This window comes from Phascolarctos cinereus, unplaced genomic scaffold (genome assembly GCF_003287225.1).
Source record: "Phascolarctos cinereus isolate Bilbo 61053 unplaced genomic scaffold, phaCin_HiC Scaffold_4;HRSCAF=312, whole genome shotgun sequence".
Lineage (NCBI taxonomy): Eukaryota > Metazoa > Chordata > Mammalia > Diprotodontia > Phascolarctidae > Phascolarctos > Phascolarctos cinereus.
Genome location: NW_027555847.1, coordinates 209,763,740 through 209,786,705, shown reverse-complemented (window position 1 = coordinate 209,786,705; position 22,966 = coordinate 209,763,740). Strand labels below are relative to the sequence as shown.

Sequence of the window (22,966 nt, the reverse complement as noted above, 5' to 3'; positions counted from 1 at the left end):
AGGATTACTGCCCCTGGTCCACATGTGGTTCAAACATATGTATGAGAGAAATCAGTTTGATTTCATTTAGCATCGAATAAGGGGATTTCTTTTTAAATCAGTAGAAAATGGCCATGTTTAAATAATCTTTCACTGTTTTGTACTTCATGGAGAAGTCATGTAATCTGTTCTTTCCACTCCACCTCCTAGTTTTCCCAAGAAACTTGTAATCAACTTCAACTTGTAACCTTCAATGTATTGTGTTAAAGTAAGTTTCTAATTTTGTCGGGGTTTTTTCCCACTTTAAGCTTAAAACTGGAAGTGATATTTACAAAATGTCCTACATGAGTAAAAAAGTTGCACATGTTATGAGTTGCTCTCTACCCTGAATCTTTCACTGAGGTTAGGGCTGGGGAACAGTAGCTGGCTTTTTGAGATGCGTAAAGCACAGGCAGAGAATATCATCCCTGTGAGCCCTCCAAGGTGAAAGTTTCTTTGTATCTTCGTGGCAAGTATTTTGGTCTCCCTGGATATCTAGGTCCTGAATTACAGCTTTACTTCCAGATTTCCCTAAGCCTGATGGCTTTCAGGTCAGTTGTCTTCAATTCTTGGTCTTGCTTAGAAGAACTAGAGGTATGACAGTCAGCTCATTTTATCCTTCTAGACAAGATACATGTTTAATTCCAAGTTAAAAGCCATTTTGTCATCAAATGAGTTTTATGAAATAGCATACAAACATAAGATTGAATATTAGAAGAATAATACATACTGTGCTTATCATTAACTTTGCTTTCATCTTTTAACGCTTTAAATCTTTTTTAAAAAACAAAGCAGTACTCTTAATACTGTAACTGTTCTTGTGCTTCATCTTCAAATGCATTAAACATGTGACTCATTTATAAGGGCAAGAGAATGCTGTTCAGTACCAGAGGCCATTCAAGTTTTCCTTGAACTCCTCCCCTTTTCTTCTCTCTGTCTCCCCATCCCCACTTCTGCCCGAACTTCTGAAGCTCTCATTCTGTTGTTTTATATAATCTCCCCTCAAATGAACATTTTGGGATCTTAACACTAAAAGGGGGTGAGGAGGTAAAGCTGTTAAGCCTTTAAAGGGCAGGAACATTGAGTTACCAGGAGACCATGTAGCTCTCATAGGGAAAAGAGAATGGATATTTTTCTAGTTTTGACTAAAGAGTATAGGAGAAAAAGAATTTATAAATGTCGTGTTCTTTTCATATTACCTTAGGAACTGGTAAGTTAAGGAATGATCTGAACACTAAAAAATTATTGGTACTTCAGAGTAGATTCAGGATAACAGGCTGAGAAGAGATTTCTTTAGCCTTTCTTTGTCCTTCTCTGAAAGTAGTGTGAAGGCCAGAGTTTCTATATAAATTAGTCTTTGGAATCAGTTAAGGAAGTAAATTTGGATATCATGTCCTTGGGGAACATCTCCCTTTGGACTTCTGAGCATATGCTGTAACGCTGACATGAGTACTATACTACTCATGTATGAGCTAGGTTTCTGCTGCTTATTCTTGGATGAAAAAAGTAGGTATGGCTAATGTAATACTGATTAACTTGCTTTAATCAATACTAATTAAAGTAACCTTTCCAAGAAAGTTACATATAAATTTTTGTAAATGGAATAATTCATCCTCTTGAGTTAGAAAATTTCAGAAATGCTCTAAGAATGTTTTTATTGCTGCCTTTTGTTTTTACTTACATTTCCCGGTATATAGTTTTCCTCACCTTCTTCCAGGAAGCCATGCCATATAATAAAGAATAAAAAAGAGGAAGAAGAAAAAAGTTAAATGAAACTAACCAGTGTTGTCCATCCATTGACTTCTAGCTCTGTAAAGAATTTGAGGGAGGTGTCTTCTACTTTATTGAGTCTAAACTTGGATAATGCCTTATCCTCATTTCTGATTCATTATCAATAAACAGTGACTCAGATTTTAGTTTTAAATTTTTCTGCCTCCTTTATACCACTTCTCTTAAAACTTTTGACAGATTAAATAATTGTTGAAAACAGCTTAAATGATGAGAATGATATTTGGTAAGTACTTAATCAGTTTATATTGTGAATATATATAAGTTAGACTTATGATATGGTTTTTCTTAAAATAAGGCTTACCTGTTTGGAGAAAGTTCTAGAAAAAAAATTATTACAATGGCCACTAGATGTCAGACCATCAGTGGCTGTTAAAATAAGTCAGAATGGGAAAATAAATAAGGAAATTGGTCACAGTTCACTCAAATTTTGCTTTATATCCGTCCCCCAAACTACCACCATAACTTTAAGCAACTAAAAGACATTCTTGTTGGGGGGGTGGGGGTGGGAGTGGTTCCAGTATAATTATCTGCGTATTTTAAACTATGTTACTCAGCCCCAAGGTCTAATAGCGTAATGAAGAATTTAAAAAATAAATGTCATAAAACAGAATTTAAAATTCTTGGCCTCAAGTTGAAAACTAATAGAAATGTTTTCCACTGAAGCAGAATAATCAAATATTTGATATCAGTACCTTCAATATCCAAAAAACTTGAAATAGGACTTAAAATTAATAATTATTTCAGTGGCTACAATGGAAATGAGGTGAGAAATAGATCGGTTTCATAGGACATAACCTTAGATAAACGGACTGTGTTTCGGTTGGTGCAATATATATTCTTTCATGGCTTCACATTTTTAAAGACTTTAGTAAAACTAAAAGCTGACACAGAGTTCTAATTTGGAAGTATAAAGATGGGAGTTGTGAAGTAGGTGCCTATAAGAATAAATGATGCTATCAGTATACGTCATTGAGGTCTAGCTTCTTACAAATTGAAGTCAGGAAAGGACCTGTCAACTCAGTAGTTCTTGTCATTCTTCTGGTGTTGAGTAGCTCTACCATGGAGAAATACTGTCTGGTATCAGCTCATTTAAGAAGTGACCAGGCTGTACTTTAGGGAGTATATTTCTTCTCTTTGGCTGAATTGGCTCTGTGCTAGAATAAATAAATCCGTGATTGAGTCAGTTATGAGTCAGGAGGTCTTGGGTGTTAGTTCTGTTCTACACTGAGTTACTGTATGAAGTTGACCTTTTTTTGTGTCACTAGTACTTGTTAGAATGATACCCATGACTGGAATATAGCTCTGGAACGGCATAACTTAGTCAACAGAAACAAGAAAGGTGAAAGGAGGGGGAGGGAGCAAAGAGCTGTATTGTATATAGCATTGTATATTAAGAAGCTGTATTCATGTGGAACAATTTAGGAATCAGGTGGAAAGCACGGTGGAGAGCAATTTTGTGAAGATGGAAGCAGAACTAAAAGTAATAATGTCATCAGAATAATTACAGACTACTTAGAGTGAAAGAAAATAGATGAGAAGTTTGGGAAACATCACAAGCTCAGGGCAGAGGTATGCTTTAGTTGCTAGATAGAGGGATGGGGGGGGGTGCGTGCGCGCATGTGTGTGCACACGCTTCCATAGGCATCTCAAATTCAACGTGTCCAAAGCAGAACTCAGTATCTTTCCACCCAAATCCTCTCATCTCCTGAGGTTCCTGTTTCTAAGGCACCACCCATTTTTCTAGGTGTTATCCTTGCCTCTTCATTCTCCCTTATCTCGTGTAACCTGCTAGTTGACAGAGCTTGACATTTCTACCTCTTGTAGCAGCTGACTCCTTTCTCCTCATATAGTCACCACCTTAAATCAGGCCCTTCTCCCAGAAGATTACAACAGCCTCCCGGTTGGTTTTCCTGCCTCAAACATTTCTCTAGTCTGTCCTTTACAGAGCTGGCTAGTGCTGGATGACTATTTGTCAGGTTTTTTTTGTAGAGAGGATACTTGTTTAAATGTGTCTGAGATTAGGTAGCCTGTGGTGTCCCTTCAAATTCCAAGATTAGATGATTTTAGAAAGCATATCTTTTTTGGGCTTGAGGCCTCCCCATTGTGTAAAATGAACCAATTGGTACCTCTCTTCGTTCTTAGTAGAGCCTTTATGAGTATCCCCACAACATCTTTTCAAATGTAATGTTATCTGTGAGTCCTAAGTGGGGTATCTGTTTGGTCCATTTAAAGAAAAAAGTTATACATACAGTTTTAGCTAGAGTTCATCAAGTCCACTGACTAGCCCAATGAATATTTTCAAATGTCTCTCACTTCAGTCTTGAATCTGGCTCAGGCTTTGGCTTTTGTGGTAAAATCATAGGCCCTCTGGAAATGCTATTTGGACTAAATCTGTCTCATTTACCAGAGCTTACTGCCCTCTGACATTAAGCCACAAGGTGGGTGTGATGTTCACTGAACTTGTAGCAGGAAGGATCTTTGATCCTTTCATGGGTGTGTGTATGTGTTTTCCTGTGGATGTTTGTGTATGGAGGGAGGCATATGTAAATGTCTGTAAAGGTATGCGTTCATATATATTTAATTCTTTTAAGGCTTTTTGTCAGAGGCAGGCTGAGATGGAGGCTTCAGTTTGAAATATTTAGCATATGTAAAGACAGTTAAAAATCAGTTTAGTTCAGGGCAGCTAGGTGGCACAATGGATAGAGCATTGGCCCTGAAGTCAGGAGGACCTGAGTTCAAATCCAGCCTCAGACCAAACACTTGACACTAGCTGTGTGATGCTGGGCAAGTCACTTAACCCTAATTGCCTAAAAAAAAAAATCAATTTAGTTCAACAAATGTTTGTTAAATTTCTACTATACAAAAATGAAAATAAATAGCCCTTCACCTCCAGAAGTTTACTTTCCACTGGGGAGATAAAATATTTATGTAGATAAGTAAATACAAAGTAATTTCAAGAGAGTATTAACAATTTCAGAGAATAAAAAAAGATGAATCCAAAAGAGCCTCATGTTGGAGGTAGCATTAAACCTGTGCTTTGAAGGAAGCTAGGAATTTTGAGGCACAAGTGAGGAAGGTGTGCATTCCTGCCATAGGGGATGGACCACTTGTGCAAAGACATGGAAACAGAAAGATGATGGAATATCTTGTACAGAGAGTAGCCAGAATATCAGTTTGCAGGAATGGAAAGTGAGTGATGGGGAATAAAGTGAAATAAGAAGAAAAAGTAGGTGGGAACCTACCTTTATGGAGAATTTTAAGGAATAGGCTGGTTAAGAACAGATCTTGTTTTGAGTGTCAGAGGTCCCATCATCCATCCTTTCTATTTCCTCAATAATTAGGGTTCGTGATGACTCTAGAAAAACATTGATAAGTGTGGTTTAATGGATTTGGCCTTTTTTTTGTTTTAGAAAAAAAAGTAAGATATTTTATAATGAAACTGATAGCTACTTAGAGAGAGTGTGGTTCCAGAAGCCACGTCATTAGACATTTTGCTGCTAATGAATGCTTTAATACAACTAAAGTCAGCCCTTTGTAATCTTTATATGAGTTCCTTTTGAAGTCTTTTAGCTATTTCCATAGTTTCCTTTGTGTCCTGTTCTCCTTAGAAGCAAAACCTAATTTCCAATTAGCTGTTGTTCAGTTAGTAAGCTGCTGAAATTCTATATCCTTTGAAAGGTGATTGAAAAGTGAATAGTTTACGTGGCAATTGAGTGTTTGAGCACTAATCAACTATAATTAGATCTCTAGAGTAGCTGGTATCTATATGCTGATTCAGGAGCTCTGGGAATTAGTGGTTTACTCTCTGTACAGTTTAATCCCAACTGCTGAACCTCAGGGTAGAGAAATAAGGAACTACAAGCTCTGCTACAGGTTGGAAAAAGTGTGATGGTCACTATATGTTTCATGGCAGTGGTACCTTGGTTTTTTGGCCATATTACATATCCGAGATAGCTCTTTAATTTTAAGCAGATAGTGTAAATAATTATCCACTGTCAACTATGTAGTCAGGTGGTTCAGTGGCTAGAGCACTGGAACTGAAGTCAGGAAGATCTGAATTCAAATCCAGCTGGGCAAACTCTGCCTCAATTTCTTCATCTGTAAAAATGGGAATGATGACAGTACCAGTTACTTTCTAGGTTTATTGTGAAGATCAAATGAATTAATATTTGTAAAATGCTTTTGAAAACCTAAAAAAAAATGCTGTTATTGTAACTCAAAAGAATAAAGCAGAATGACAAAAAAATGCATGATCATCCTAAAATTTCCAGTCTTCTTTAATGTGTGTATACTACACACAAAATTTGAGTTTAGAAAAGTGTCAAGCAAAATTGTCCAGATCACTAGTGATGTGGAAAAAAATTTCCAGTGTGAGTCAACATAAAATATGTGCCTCTTTTTAGTTATTTTTAAACTAGACCTGGAGACCAAAAAAAAAAAAGCTTCAACTTTTGGTATTTGGACGCCATTTTAAAATGTGTGTTTGTTGGCTCAATTAAATTTGGCAAGTAGAAGTGATATGAGCCGGGCCACAGAACACTGTCTTCAGGCCCCAATTTAGGTATTGGTATATTGGGTTACAGAGTAAAAATGAATAGAATGAATGAATACACTTTTTTAAAAATCCCACAAAATCGTTTTTGTGCCAGGTAAAGTTCTGATGGCTGGGTTTGTTCATGTGTCCTAAATTTATTTTACTTTAATATTCTTGCTGATGAATCTTTCTGTTTTTTTGGAGTTAAAGGGAGCTTTCATGATTGGCTGAGAAGGAGTCATGCAATCAGGCCTCACCCAAACTAAAGATGCTTTAGCCTTCTGCTGCAGTACATTTTAGGACAAAAAGTCTTGGAAAAGTATGAAAATAGAGACAGCCATGTTTAGTTGCTTTGGAAAAAGGGAAGGTTTTCCCTCTCAAGTTGTGTGCTGTGGGACCTTATCCCAAAGCTGCCTAAGGTTATTTTTCTGCATAAACACCAACAATCACTCTCAATATTAAAAGATATTCTCACAACAGTTCCCTTTCTTATTTATGAAAGCTTACTTTCTAGGGAAGTATGTTTTAGAGTTTGATGCCTCTGATTTCCAGAATCCAGAGTGATTGGAGCAACTTGAGGTAGTTGTCTGATAGCTGGTATAGGGGTTTTAGCTGGAGATGTGTGTTCTTGTGCCTTTATCAGTTTTCCCAGAGGGAATAGATGCCCTCCCTTTGGAAGCCAGCCTCTGCTAATATAATGTTCCTGTCTGGCAGCTGGAGAAAAGCTGTTTAAGGAATTCATGCATTAATGTTCTTTGGCCTTTTGGTGTCTGGCATCTCTCTAAAAATATGTGCACAAAACCCTACAGTGATACTCGTGCATTTAAGTAGAGTTGTGGATTATTTAGATGAAGGCTGAAAGGACAATAGGCAAAAGAATATTGACATCAATGTGTATCCGTCAATGGTTTTCTTGTTACTTAACATTTAATTGATTAGTGGTGAGTACATTTTATAATGGGAGCTAGAGCTATAAGAGAATTGTGGGGTTCAAGGGAGTGGATTTGTGGTTGTCTTTAAAAGTTTTTTTTTTCCAATTAACAAGCATTCGTTTTATTTTTCTCACCTCCCTGCCACCCCCATTGGAAAAAAAAAATGAAAACTGAAGCCCTTGTAACATATGCATGTATAGTCAAGCAAAACAACTACTCACATCTTTGCCTCTTTTTAACAAAATAATAGATAGGAAATAGTTCTTATGTGCCTTGCTGGCATATTGGATTCTCCAGTTTCTTAGTTCCTTGTCTGAGAAAGTTATTTCTTGGGAGACATACTACCAATCAGCAGCTAGAACAGCATTCCACAAAACTAGCACCCTGATCTGTCTAACTGCAGAGGCAAGCCCATGTGCTTCTCTTTTGCTGTCCCTGCAGAGATCAAACATGATTGAGAAAGTAAGGTTTCTGTGCTATCAGCTGCAATTTAGATTTGATTGGGGCAGCTTTTTTCTCTTCTTAAAAAACTTTTACCACACTCTGATAGGTTTGGTCAAGAGAGAGGTTTATGAGATACCAGCTGCTCTTTAAGGAACATAAATTGTGAACCTCCAGAAGGTTGTGACTTCAGATGCCATCCTCAAACCCCTCCCCCCCACCGTGTTGGAAAACCGAATGCCATATGCTGATTGGGGCATGGCATAATTGTTTGAAGAAATGAGAGAGGTCTTTCAGAAAGCTCTGGACACTAGAGTTCAGTGACAGCCAGGCTACCCTTCTATCTTAGCTTCAAAAAGCTTGCCAGCCGTTTCCGCAGGAGGTGTCACCACTGAGGGTAGGACAGTGGGTAGGAGATATGAGAGAAAAGAGGGGGAAGAAGAATTGGGTTGAAGTAGAAGTTGTAGGAGAGAAAGTAGTTTAACCTTCACCTGTATGTCACCAGGAGTCTCTAGTCCTTCAAGTAAGGGTGATGGAGACTGGACCTGTGAATTTCTTAGATTAGGGAACTCCTCGGTGAGCCATCTTCTGCTTAGTGCAGGTCACCACCTTCTCTGCAACCTTGTAATTTTAGAATCGTCTAGAACATTTGATAAATTTAAGTGCCTTTCCCAGGTTCTCACAGCCAGAATGTCTCAGAGATGAAACTTAAGCCCAGAGCTTCTAGAGCAGTTAGGTGGTGCAGTGGATAGAATGCTGGGCCTGGAGTCAGGAAGACTCATCTTCCTGAGTTCTAATGTGGCCTCAGATACTTACTAGTTGTGTGACCCTGGGCAAGTCACTTTACCTTGTTAGCTCAAGCAAACCACTCCAGTATCTTTGTCAGGAAAACCCCAAATAGCATCACAAAGACATGACTGAAAACAATTGAATACATACACTTTCTGGCTCTGAGGCTGGCTCTATTATACCAGACTATGTTTTCAAATATGTAATTAAACAATACCCTGTAATAGAAATTGTTTATAAGTTTTTTCTTTCGACTTATCCCTGTCTGCTCCTCCACTTTTCTTGTTAGAATATGCCACTGGCTCCAAAGTATGCTGAATATACCGTTTTTTTTTTCTTCCCCTTTTAGAAAGCCACATAATGATCCAGCTGATTGGTGCAGCTTGGGCTCAGAAGCTGAAGGGAAAAGGGATGTGAGCTTGGTGCAGAGGCTTAATAGAATGAGAAGGGATTGCTAGGCCTTTTTCTACATAGTATTGGGGGAATTTGAGTTTGCTGCTCTGAAAAAAGCACTGGATTAAAAGTCAGGAGATGTAGCTTCTACGATTTAGCTCTGTGACCTCAGGGAATTTATGTAATCTCTTTATGTCTAAGTTTATTTATAAAATGGGACTGTCTGCTAGTTATGCATCTATCTCTATTTGCTGATAGATAGCTATAGATAGCAATAGGTATCTATATAGGTATATATAGATAATAGATGTAAATATATAGAGAGATATGTAGTTATAGACATATAAGTAAGATATACTGTGGGATTAGAAGGTGGTATTTATTAAAGTGGCCTTGGTGCCTAATAAGTACTCAGGGTCTGTGTGTTGGGAAGATGATAACTGTGGGAGGAGAGAGCAAGAGGGTATTTGAATGGAGAAATGTTGTAAAAGAAGAGAAATCTAGAGATAGTGGATTTGCAAGTATGGAAAAGTTTCCTACCTCCTGAACTTGTTATTTGTGGGATAGAGTACTAGATTAGAAGTAATAATAATTTCATTCTTTGTTAGGCACTTACTAAGTAGTTTTGTTTTTGTTGAGTTGTTTTCAGTTGTGTCTGACTCTTCGTGACCCCACTTAGGGTTTTCTTGGCAGAAATGCTGTAGTGGTTTACCATTTCCTTCTCCAGCTTATTTTGTAGATGATGAAACTGAGGCAAACAGGGTGCAGTGACCTCCTCAAGATCACACAGGTAGTAAGTGTCTGAGGCCAATTTGGACTCAGGAAGATGAGTCTTTCTGACTTCAGGCCCTGAACTCTATTCATTGTGCCACCTACCTGCCCTTTGCTGAGCAAGGTTCCCTTCTAAGTGACCTGTTGTATCCCTTTTTGAAAAATATGCTTTGTGGAATAGGCCTGGTCCTTATTGGACTGTCCAGTCTCCTTTATTTAGCTGCTATACTTTGGGTTGGATAATTCAGGCTGTTACTCATAGATAGGTGTATGTATGTATGTATGTATATATATATATATATATATATATATATATGTATGTATATATGTATATATGTATATATATATGTATATATGTATATATATACGTATATATGTATATATATATATGTATATATGTATATATGTATATATGTATATATATATACGTATATATGTATATATATATATTTTTTTTTTTTGATGCATCAGAAGAACCTTTGTGATATTTTCTTGGAGGACATTAAATAAGAATGGAGACTATCTCACTTAGTCATAGGTAGTCTTGCTTAGCTACCATGGCTTTCTGTTACAGAAAGCAGTGTGTCTATTGTACTTTCTTTCCCTTTCTCATCTTAACTCTTTCTTCTTCCCTCCCTCTTTATCCCTGTCTGGCTCTTTCCCTGTCCCCATTCGTCTTCTGTTTTTTTTTTTCTTTTGTGTTGGGGAGGGGATGGTCACCTGATAATGGGGTAGAGGTGCAAAAAACCCGACCTCATGGAATCTTTTTATGTAATTAAATGACTAAGCTACCTTCATGATTATAGTGTCCAATTTCAGACAATACAAATGGTACTTGTAGATTTAATGACCTGGGGACACTTAAATAACAAGTGCTGCAAATTTATGTTACAATTATACATTACTTTATAGTATGTAAAGCATTTTGACATTATCTCCTTTGATTTTTGCCAACAATCCTGTATAGTAGACAGGAAAGTATTATTCCCATTTTACAGGTGAGGAAATTGAGACTTACAAAGGTAAAGTGATTTGCCCAATATCATGCTTCTAGTGAATGGAACCTGGGCTAGAATAAAGGTATCTTTATTTATACTAATGTAGTTTAGTGAAATCTTTCTGGATTATGTTACTTTTCATTTAAAAGAAAAGGCAGAACTTGGAAATGCTTCCAGTTCAGGCCTGGTCAATCAGTCAGTCAATCAGTAAACATTTATTAAGTGTCTACTATGTTCCAGGCACTGTTTAAGCTGGGGGTACAGATTAAAAAAAAAGAAAGCCAGTCCCTTTCCTCATTGAGCTTATGATCTAATTGGGGAAGATAACACACGGAAGCTGAAAGGAAATGAAGGTGGAGAAGTTCCAAATAGGGCAGCCACAGGAGAAATGAAGAGGTGTTCTGAGTAAGCTCTACCCTCCAACATTAGAGACTGCATGATGAGGCATGGGATGCCAGAGAGTTTTTCCCAATAATAAGCAGCTTGGGGCATGGTAAAAAAGTTAGAGAAGTCCCAAAGTAGAACAGCTGGTGAGAATTGAAGGCTGAGAACCAGCTAGATGGGAGACGCTCTTCCACAGGTTGGCTGCCAAGGTGATGATTTTTTGGGTGCAATGCCTCTGGGAGACCTTCTGAGTCTGCCCCTGTGGAAGCAGTTCTACTCTGATGGGAGTATTGGGTCATTGGGGTGCTTTTTCTGAAATAAGCAAATTGACTAGCATATAACTATATTGATCCTCCCTCCCACCCCCCACCCCCCCATCTTTTTGGACAAACTGAAAGGTTTCCAGGTTTCTGGTGGTTCCACTGCAGTGGGTAGCTAAGGTGCTTTTACAAAAACAAGGCCCTTTGGGTCAGTTAAAATTAGGGGATTTTTGGAGCCCAGTTTGCTCAGTCCCCACCTGAAATCCACATTCTTTGTCTGATCACAGGATTTTGAGGAAGTAAATAAGATTTCTGACCCTGATGGGAAAATTGGGTCCTAGGGTGTGTTAAATAAAGGCAGGAGACCCTTTCTTGGGTGCTACAAGCTTAGCTGCAGCAGCAGGAAGAGAGCAGTGTATGCTGGTGAGTCAGAGGGCTTGGAAATTGGAGTTGTCAGTTTGTGAGCATGTGGGATTTGTGTAAGTTTACTCCTTTTGTTTCTTTCAGCAGTACTCCAGTCTTTGGAAACACAAATCTGGCAACCAGACCCTACACATGGTCTAATCTCTTGTGTTTTGAGTTGACAAGGCAGATCTACCAGTTGCTTCCCATGTGTGATATATGCTCCCACTAAACAACCTCAGATTTCAAAACTACTCAGTTTCCAATCTAATAGTGTTTATGTGCTGTACATAACTACTTCTTCACATGCCCCCACCCCACAAAAACAAGGCTTTCTACACCGAAAAATGACTTAATTTTTTTACTCTGACTTCAGAAACCCAAGGAAGATAGAACCCTTTCAATCATCTGGTAGAAGACATGTGTGGCCATATTTCTGATCTTATAATGTCACAGCAGGAGGATAGAGGAGATGCCTAGATGAGATTAACTTGGAAAAGGAGTTATTCTAGTCTTTATTTTAAACTTATTTTGTACTTAAGAACGCTATCCATAAGGAATACAAATAAAGCTATGTTTATCCAGGCACTTCTTGAGGAGGCTGTCTTTTCAGGAAATAATGAAGTTGTGATCTTATACAGAAAGTAGGTTTTCCTTTTTTGAATCATGTCGAAGTTGAGGGCAACTAGAATCCTCCTTGAGCTTTTTCTTATGAATGATGCAGTCATTTTGACCCCGGAGGAAGATTGAGCTAATTTAGCTCTAATTAAATGGGCTTCCTCCTTTTTCATCAGGTACCTGTTTGTTCCCTGGCCAGTTTAAAAGAGCAAGTTCTAGACATGGCATTCTGAAAGTGATGTTTTGAGTGGCTGCATTTAGCACAGAGTTTGGTACCTTTCCTGAAGTGAGGTGTATCAATTACTGGTACCCATTCCTGACAGAGTAGTCTAGGAGCATAGAGAAATTGCCCCTCTCTCACATGTCTTGCCAGTTAGAGATACACATGGATTAGCTAGTACCCCTTTAAAAAAAAAAGCAGATATGCCTGAAGTGCCTGGCAGGGACTTCAATGAACATAATGATCTCACCTGTCTGAATTTATAAATAGCCATATTCTGTATCACTGTGGACATTTCCTTTTTCTTCCTACTTCCTACCCCTTCCCAAAAGAAAGAAATACAGAATATTTAAAGAGAACCTGTAAGATAATCCTTATAGTTGAAATCTTTTGGACTTTTTGTTACTTTGCAGGCACATTAGTTATTTCCTCTGGAGTATTTCTAGCTTGGAATAGATTTCCTTGATGAATTCTACACATGAATCAACCTCTTTGTAACCTATGTTACAGTAAGAATTTTAGGAATTTCCTTTATTAGTTCTTCTGGTATACTCTAGCCACTGAGAGAAGAACTACATTTACAAGGTAAAGCAGCAAAGCTGGCCTGCAAATAGATGTTGTGATTGGTATAAACAGTCAGTATCTCATTTAGTTGCTTGTTAGCTTGTCAAGGAAGAACAATGCCAATTGAGATTCCATGTAGAGTGGTCCTTAGAATACTACACATCTTTCAGATTTTGTGCTGTTTTTCCCATACATAGAGACAACTGACTCTTCAAATTGTTTCCAGGTGGTTTGTTTCCTGTCGATGGAATGTTGAGGCAAGCTGGCCAGCATCAGAGAGGCTGTCCAATCAGAAGGGGGCCGCTATAAAGGCTGGGCCACCTGCACCATGGGCCAGTGTGTCACCAAATGCAAGAATCCGTCATCTACGTTAGGCAGTAAAAATGGAGATCGGGATCCCAGTGGCAAATCCCACAGTAAGCGCAGTGGGAGCCACCGAGATGACCACACACCAACTTGTGGGAAACCTGGTGGTGACATCCTTGTCAATGGGACCAAGAAGGCAGAGGCAGCCTCAGAGTCTTGTCAGTTTCCAACATCATCTGGAGATGCCAGGAGGGATCCTGAGTCCAACACTGAGGAGTCATCCCTGCAGAGGATGGAGGAACTATTTAGGCGTTATAAGGATGAGCGGGAAGAGGCAATTTTGGAGGAAGGCATGGAACGCTTCTGTAATGATCTGTGTGTTGATCCCACAGAATTTAAAGTACTGGTCTTGGCTTGGAAATTCCAGGCTGCTACCATGTGCAAGTTCACAAGGTTAGTTAGAAGTATTTTATGTTTGGGTTATGGGGTGGGGAGGGTGAGAAGAGGGACTAAGGGGAGCTGCTGTAGAGAGGCAGAAGGAAGAACTGGAATGGGGTGGGGGAGGGAGATCTAGATTCAAGTTTGGTTCTTTACTTCCTGGCCATAGGGTTATGGGTAAGTCATTTTACCGTTTTGTCTCAGTGATTTCCTAAAATTGATAAGACACTTAGGTGTGAAGATTAATGAACTCATGCTGTTCTCTCCAGTGCAAATACATGCATCTTACCCTTGGAAGTTTGATCATTCATAAGTGCCTCAGATAGAGATTCTCAAAGATTAAGCCAACAGAGTCTAATTTCTCACAGGTCTGCAAAGATGAAATGGTGCTCAGTTCTGTGCTGGTATTTTTCCCAATTGACACAATTTTTATTTAGTGTTTTGAGCAGTTAGTGGAAATAACTATATCATCTGTGCAGCTAGATGGTGCAGTGGATAGAGTGCTGGGCCTGGAGACACGAGGACTGGAATTCAAATCTGGCCTCAGACACTTATTAGCTATGTGTCCCATGGCAAGTCTCTTAACTGTAAAATGAGAGTAATAATTGCACCTGTCTCTCAGGCTTATTATGAGGATTAAATGAGATGATAATTATAAAGTTCTTAGTACAGTGCCTGGCACATAATAGGTCCTTAATAAACCTCCCTCATTCCCTTTCTTTCTGTCCATTCCTACTTCCCTCAAACTAATGGCAAGGTCCCCAGACTAAGGTCTCTTTCAGCTCTTAGGTCTGTGATCTAAGAATGAGCAGTTTATTTGTAGTTCCTGGAGATTATTTCTCCTGAGAGCTTTCACTGGTGGTGGTAACTGCAGAATGACACTCTCTATCCCCAGGACATCCATAGTAGTTCTTGCCATGCTGTCCTGTTAATGATATTCCCATGGGATATGGGACTGTTCAGAGAGTGTACTTCCCTGTACTAAAGTGTACTGAAGGACTTCACTAACAGTACTGATTCCATACCTACCCTTCAAGGGATTAAATGAAAATACAGAATCATTCCTTTTCACATCAGAGGCCCTGAATTAGTTGGTCTTTGGATTGCCAGGGAGCAAGCACCCAGCAAACAAGATCTGGGCCATGTGGCTCTTCTGACTATCTCCTTGTGATGGAAACCTATCTGACTTTTCTTCCTAGTTTCTTTAGCCAGAACATCATCCATGTCCTCTCCCATGTGCTTCAGTGTGCCCCAGGCTTCTATCCTAGGCTCTTTTCTCACTCTGTATTCTTTTTGGTGACCTCATCAGTACCTGTGGATAGTTAGCATGTCTAGTCAGACGACTCCTGAGCCTACATAAGTAGCCTTTATCTTCTCCTGATCTCTAGACGTTTCACTATATTTTAACTTCCCTATTTCTATCAAGAATGCCACTGTCGTGTCACCCAGGTTTGAAACTTTGCTCTTCACTCTCCCTCAATCTCCATATCTAGTCAGTTGACAAAACCTACCTTTACAAAATCTCTCATATACATCTTTTTCTCTCCATTCACACAGCCACTGACTTAAATTAGCCAGTCAGTGAGCATCTATGATATACCTACTATTTATCAGGCATTGTGCACTGGTGATTCAGAAAAGGCATCCTTTCAAGATCACAGCCCTTAATGACTTCTTGCCTGAATTATGCAATACCTCCTAATTTATCTTCCTACCTTCACTTTGTCCTCTGCAATCCATCCTCCACACGGGTGCTAAATTGATCTTAAAAACTTGGGTGTGACCGTGTCATTCCCCTACAGAAGAATCTTCAGCAATTTATTGTCTCTAAGTTGAAGTAAAAATGCTTCTGTTTGCCATTTAAAGCCCTTCCCTATCTGGCTCCAACCTGCCTTTCCAGGCAGATTTCATGTTACTCCCTCTCAAGCACATTATATTCCAAACAAACTGACTCATTTGATATTCCTCATACACAGTATTCTATCTCCCATCTTTGTCAGACTGACCTCCACTTTGGGAATGCATTTCTTTCTCACTTCTGCTTTGCAGAAACCTGTAATTCAGATTTAGTTTTCTTGATGCCTCCAGTGTTAATTTTTCTTACCCCCTTCCCCATTACTTTATATTTGTTTTGTGTATAATTTGTATTTGCTTATTATCTCTGTATACATTGTTTCTGCCTAATATGGAGGGCAGGGACTGTTTCGTTTGGGTTTTGTATTCCCATCCTTAATAAATACTTATTGAATTAAATTGAACTATGTCTTGAATTGATTCTGTAATGGAAAATCTGAATGTGTTTTGATGATGCTTTTTTTCTACTTCTCTTTATAGAAAGGAGTTTTTTGAGGGCTGCAAAGCCATAAGCGCAGACAGCATTGATGGGATTTGTGCTCGGTTCCCCAGTCTCTTAAATGAAGCCAAACAAGAGGATAAGTTCAAAGATCTCTACCGCTTTACATTTCAGTTTGGCCTGGACTCTGAAGAAGGGCAGAGGTCACTGCATCGGGAAATAGCCATTGCCCTTTGGAAGCTCGTCTTTACCCAAAACAACCCCCCTGTATTGGACCAGTGGTTACACTTCTTAACAGAAAATCCCTCGGGAGTCAAGGGAATCTCCCGGGACACATGGAACATGTTCCTAAACTTTACTCAGGTGATCGGACCCGACCTCAGTAACTACAGTGAAGATGAGGCCTGGCCTAGTCTCTTTGATACCTTTGTGGAATGGGAGATGGAGCGAAGGAAAAAGGGAGAGGGATCAAAATGTCTGACAACTTCAGACACAGAGAGCCTGGGTCAGGAGGAGCAGACTTACCAGTATGTGTGAGCAGCTGTGACAGAGCCGCCTGCTGTATGTTGTCCTTCAGCCAGTGGAGAACATGGAACTTTCTGGAAATTACTGAGGATCCGGATATTTTCTACTTTACACCTTTCTCTGCCTTGTATTTGAAAGGGCTCTAAAATGCTGTATCATGTTTTAGGCACTTTCTTCATTTTTGGTTATTCTTTTTAAACATTTTTTTTTTGGTCCTGAAATATTTGACCCTGGCTACATGTTGTGTAATTTTTTTTAAAGCCTTCAGATAGAGTGAGTCTGCCATTTCTTGCACAATTTAGATTTTTTGGGGGGTGGGGAGGGTTAGGTTGAATTAACATTACAAAATGATACAGTGCCAGATCTCAGTTTTGCATACTACATTTTCAGGGCAGGTCTGTACTGTGTGTAGTGCTGTTTACATGGTTGAATTTAGGTTGTAATAATTATTTTACAACATTTACACAGAGTTGAATAGCAGTGTTAACTGTTGACCACTTTGCGTTAATTCCCAGACAATTTGAAGTTCTAAAAACAAAGGAAAACAATTTGAAGTCTGATGAAATCCTATTTTAAGCTAATTCATTAGAAACCCTAATTTTTTCTCCCTGTTCATTCCTTCCTTCACCCATTGCATTATAGTTTATTCATCGACATGCTGTGCCTGTCATTCAAGTGAGCGGTTTCTAATACATTGTACTGAAAACCACTTAAAATGCAGAGAAAGCAGTGCTACCTCAGTTTTGCTGGAAGTAGACCTCTTTGATAGTTTTCTGTCTTTGATGAAGTTGCTGTATTTTCATGTTCTAAGTGGAAATACTTTTTTTTTATTTGACTCGGAGCCAAAGGTTCTGTTCCCCATAGTTGGCAAACTCTGTGCCACTGGCCAACTAACTTGAAGGAAAACTGTGGTATGGAGCTCTGCTTGAATTTCATTTTGATCTCTCAAGTATCATCAGCTTACTTGTCTGGCAAGTGCAGGAAGCCTGGGTTGGCCTCAGTGCTGCCAAACAAATGTTTGAAAGTGTGTTTAATGGTTAAACTTTTATGCCCTCTCCCTTCTTGCTGCAGCAATGTTGTCACCTGACCCAGTGAGTTATTTATTATCTTTTTTTTAATGTTGGGCTCATTTGGGGTGACGTGATGACTGTTTAGGTTTACATAAATTTCCCTCCCTCTCCTCTGAAATTTCTTAGGTTCATTGCCTGTTTAAACTGGTTTGTAAAAGGGAAGCAGCCTTTAGGGTGCAGTGTGGTGGGGGAAGGTGGGAGTGTGGAATGAAGGAGGCTTTTCAAAGGCTATGGATGGAGCCTTTGAATTCTGGAATCAGAATCTGGACCATTTTCATAAAAGAGGGGATGGATTCTTGTAGCTTTTTCCTTGCCCAGAACATAGTACTGGTTGATCTTTATGATATACTTGGATAAACCTTGGGGTGACTGATCTCCCAAACTGGACCATGAGGAACTGGTTTCTTGTCCAAACCTAATCCCAGTGGAGGGATCATCTCTTATATTTTGGTTTTAATAAATTAGTTTGGTAAGGAAAAGAGGATGGCACTGGGGACTTAACAACAGTATACAAATCTGCTTCCTGTGCTTTTGAACTTATTCAAAAGAGAATCTGTCAAGTGAAAACTTTTTTATGCCCTTTTATAGTAAAATTTATTTCTTAATATTTAAGCCCATTTTCTGCCCATGTGCTGCACATCCTTTGGCTCGGGCATGGTCTGTTCATTTCTAGCTCCTGCCCCCTTTATTAGAGAGCTTGAACTTACATCTTTGCAGGAATGATGTTTTGTGGAGTTTCTGCAGTGAATGTTTTTCTATTGAACTTAAACTGATTTTGTATTGAAACTTTTTAAAGCCCTGAACTTGACAAGTTTTCCTTTAAAAAAAAAAGAGAGGAAAAAAAAATCTACATTATAAAACTACCACAAAGTAAATAGGTGATATTGGAGGACTACAGTAAGACTGAAGGGAATTTGGCTGATTTCCCTGGATAAGCCACAGCTGAGCCTTGTGGTGGCTTAGCTGAGGCCAGCTTCACTGAAGGCCTTCGGTTGCCCCAGCAGGTTGGTAGGTTTAATTGCAGTTTTAAAACTGAAAAAGTGCTTATTTGCCTGAAAATACTAGAGGGAAGACCAGAGGGCTCTTCTCATTTCAACTTGTTTTACAGTCCCTAATTCTTGAAGCAAAATCTCAGGCATTGTTTGGGCAGGCAGACACGGTTGCTTCTAGGGGAGCAGAGCTCATCACATCCAGTTGAAAAGAGAGAGGGAGGGAAGCCATAAAAGTCCTCTAGACCTTAGAGGGGTTGGATTCCTTTCCTAGCCTAAAAAGACGGCATTCCGTATAGATGTACTGTATTATGGGTTTGGTTTTTGTTTATTTTAAATTTTAAAAAATTTTCAGAGGAGCCATTAAAAAAATATTTTTAATGAACCATTCGTTATAAAAATGTAACACAAAAGCAGTTCAGATTGCAAATGAGCCAGAAAATGGAGTGTAAAGTCAAGTACATGGTGTTCCTACCTCCCCATTTTGTGTCCCTATTGTACAGCAAGGAGTTAAGATGCGTCTGTATTAGCTCTGGATTGATTGTGGTCATGAATCAACTTAAACATAGGCTTTGATGTTAACATCCCTTCTCGGAGGTGTGGGTTTGTTCTTGCTTCTTGGAAATGAAACGTTCATTACTATTAACTCTTAACAGGAAAATGAGCTTGTATAATGGCTGACTTGTTTCTGTGGAGTAAGGAAAAAATACAGAGAGTGAGTATATGCACAGCTTTGGGATGCTGCAAACACTGAGATACCTTTTACTTTAACAGCAACAGCCAGAAGTTGATGTAAGACCATGGTATTTTGGAAACTCTTAGGAACTTTTGAGTGTGGGTAATTACAATAAATTAATGGGAAACTTGCTTTTGGCAAATTGCTTCTATCTATGAGCTAGTGCTTCCTTAGTTTACTAGGACACTAGTATGAGAGGAAGCTTTGGCATTGATTATTCTTTATCTTTTGTCCCTAAGAAGTGGGACACAATCGGAATACATTGCCACCTGGGTAATAAAATACTACTTATTTTAGGCCAAGCAGCCTGGCTTTCCCACCTTCTCATGATAGTTGTGCCCACTTATGTAACTTGAGACCAGACATCCACACCTACTAATTCTGATAAAGGAATTTTTTTTAACCATTAGTGATTGGAAGGTGAAATGCTTGTGTTAGAAACAAATTGGAATTAAGTGGAAATACAAATGTGCAACATACTTTGACCCAGAAAAATCTCATTGAGATGTGCGGTATTTTCAGTGTTATGCTTAGTTAGGAGAGGGACACTCTAACCGCCTTTAAAAAGGAAGGGTATGACTGTGCAGTATTAGGCTATCTCTGAAATGTTGCTCACCTCCCAGGTGGTGGTGCCAAAATTTGTCCCTGGGTACAAGGTGCTGGTAGGAGTGAGGTCTGGTTGATTTGTTTTCACAGCCTTATGTTGTATATCCAGTTTTCCTGGAAAAACAGCTGACTCTGAAGTTGAAAAATTTATAGTGCATTTTAGTTAACGGCAAAAACATCTACCGGGAGTGGTGACCAACCCTGAAAGCTCCTTGCTTGAAAACAGGACAGATCCTGTATCATGGAGAAGAGCAGTGTCACTACTGATTTGCCATATTTAAAAGTTGGGTGCATAGATCCATGGCCTCATTGGTGGGTAGAGGAGTAGAGGACAGCACAAAGGTAGACCCAAATGTAAGATAAAGGCTGGGAGCTGATTTTTGATCCATTATTTGCTTTGCTGTTTGTCCTGTTTCTTTTATAACTGGCAGTATTGTTTTGAATTAGACTCTCAGTAACTGACATAGGCCTTCCCCTATCTTGACTGAGAAGGATGATGAGACTAGACTGCTGAAATATGTTCATCTGAATCCATCTAATCCCAACAAAGCTCATTTTTATCCATCTTGTTTGTGGACTCTATAGAAGCTTTCTCACAATGTATCTTACTTGTCATGCTGTATTTGGAGCATTCAGTCAGTGGTTCTCAAGTTGGCCTGACCTCCAGGGCTGCCTTTCTTTGAGGAATTGCAGCTTTTGCTTTGAGTGTGTTTGGAACAAAACCTGATGCTGGAGCATCAGTTGTTTGCAGAAAGGTGTGAACAGAATTGAGGTAACCCTTGGGTCCTGTTTCTGATCCAGATGCTGGACTATCATGGTCTTTTTACAGGCCTGCCTTTGTTCCTCTGAAGCCCACTCTACATTCCATAGATGATATTCTTGCCCCCTCATTCCTCTCCTACTGAAGAAAAGATAAAACTCATCAGAAAAGAAAAATCCCCACAAATCTTGGAAATTTCCAAAGGATTCTACCTAGCAGTTGCTACAGTTCATTCCTGATAAATACATTTTTATCTTTTTGAGAAATTCCTTCCCAAAGCCATTGCCATCTTACCCATCTCTGCCCTGCCACACAAATCCCTTGGGTCTATATGGTCACTCACTTCTTAACCTGTTGCACTAATGGGCACAGTTTTGTTTCAAAGGGAAATTTGAAGCAATAGGCAACAGGGCTTGGACAGATTAGTCCTGCAAACAACTTGCCTTAATCTGTTGGGTTAATTAGTTTATCACTAATGTTGTAATCCTCCACCTTTATGTATTTTTAATGGGTTTTTGATAAATGTATCCTTTACTTCAAGGTTGTATAAACTGTTGAAAAGCTACCTTTTGTGTTTTCTGCATTGTTGCACTCTTCAAATGGCCCCTTTTTAATGTTTGTTACCTTGTTACACATTTTGTCTTTGGTGTCTACACTATTTTTCCCCTTAAATGTATTTTATTTGAAGGTTACCTGCTGTTGAATTTAATAAATTTGTTTACTTGATCATTGCCATTGATGCAGAACAATCAGTAAAGTTGTGTTTTGAATTCTGGGCTTACCAAAAAAAAAAAAAGGAGCCTGTGGGGGAAGAAGGGGAATGGCTAGCAGCTGTTCAGTCCTTCTAACTTCAAGGATCTGTGGCTTTCAGTGTGTTGATCTTCCCAAAGGTCATAGATTTAGAGTGGGAAAGGACCTTAGAGGTTGCCTACTCCTCTCTCATTTTACAGAGGAAACCAAAACTCAGGTAAAAGGATTTTTATCAAAATTCACATCTTTTGATTACAGATTCTGTTTTCTTCCCATTCATTGTCCCATTGCTGGAATGACACACGTTGCCACCCCTCTCTGAATTGGTCGATAGGCTTAGGGAATTGTCATAAGTGGAAAATTCATCTCCCTGTGGCTAATGTAGAGGCAATCATTTTAGGGTGAAAACCCAGGATCGACTCAGTGCCATGATGTTTAGACTGTTGTGGGAGAGGTAGCAGTTCATATACTTAAGAAAAATAGTCCTGTTTATGGGGGGTCCTTTTGGACTCTGGTCCCTTTACAATGAATGAAATCACTCTTAAGTGTCATCATCCTGGCCAGCCTTGGTCACTTCTGGTGGGTGGTGGCTCTATAGAGTTTCATTCTTAGAACACCATAGTCTTGGGGGGAGGTATATGTTTCTGTTGTTGGATCCTGAGGCCAGGCTTGGCCCAAACTAGATTAAAATGTAATTGGGAAATAGTTAACAAAATAAAAATACAATAAAATATAGAAAACATTACATTTTAAAACTACTAAGTCAATATGCTTCCTGCAGGGATCCTTATGTACAGATTAGTGGCCCCAATTTCTATTTGAGTTTGACACTAGTGGTCCAGGAAGGGAAAAGCAAATGGAGTTCCCTTTGTTGGATTGTTAATATGAAACAGCTTTGTTTCTCCATCGGGGGGGTTAGGGGTGGGGGTGGAGGGGTAGAGGAGTGTTGCCTATCTACTCATTACAGATCTTGCCCTCCCCTAAATACGCTCTTTCCTGTATGGTGCTCCATCTCTGCCTCACAAAACTGAAATTATGTTGTTTTAATGGGCTCTGGAGTTAGAGACTAAATTTTCGCTTTAGCCACAGGGTTGGCATTAGTGTTTCCTAACATGAGAACATTATTAGTGGGCTGCTTTTTTCCCCATGTGACCTTAGTTCCCTATCCCCTTACATAACCCAAATTCAGCATCAAAACTAGAAGTCTTCTTATAGTTTAGTATTTTCCCCATAGTTGAAGATGTTGCCTGGAAACTTTTTCTCAGTTGGCTTTTAGACTTGAATCTGTTTCATAACTCTGGCACTTCTGTTCCTATAATATTTGTGAATAACAGCTACAGAAACCCAAGGCCTTCACTAGAATAAACTGATGCTTGCT

At 39.1% G+C, this 22,966-nt stretch overlaps 1 protein-coding gene across 1 annotated transcript in view; it reads left to right on the top strand.

The window, feature by feature from the left end:
- Positions 1-21,564, top strand: part of DCUN1D3 (defective in cullin neddylation 1 domain containing 3) — a 33,568-nt gene extending 12,004 nt beyond the window's left edge. Inside the window, exons 3-4 of the mRNA XM_020965271.2 lie at positions 13,342-13,874; positions 16,194-21,564. Of these exons, the coding sequence (XP_020820930.1) occupies positions 13,444-13,874; positions 16,194-16,689 (927 nt within the window). The 5' untranslated portion in view covers positions 13,342-13,443 and the 3' untranslated portion in view covers positions 16,690-21,564. The remainder of the gene's footprint in view (positions 1-13,341; positions 13,875-16,193) is intronic.
- Positions 21,565-22,966: the final 1,402 nt, after the last annotated feature.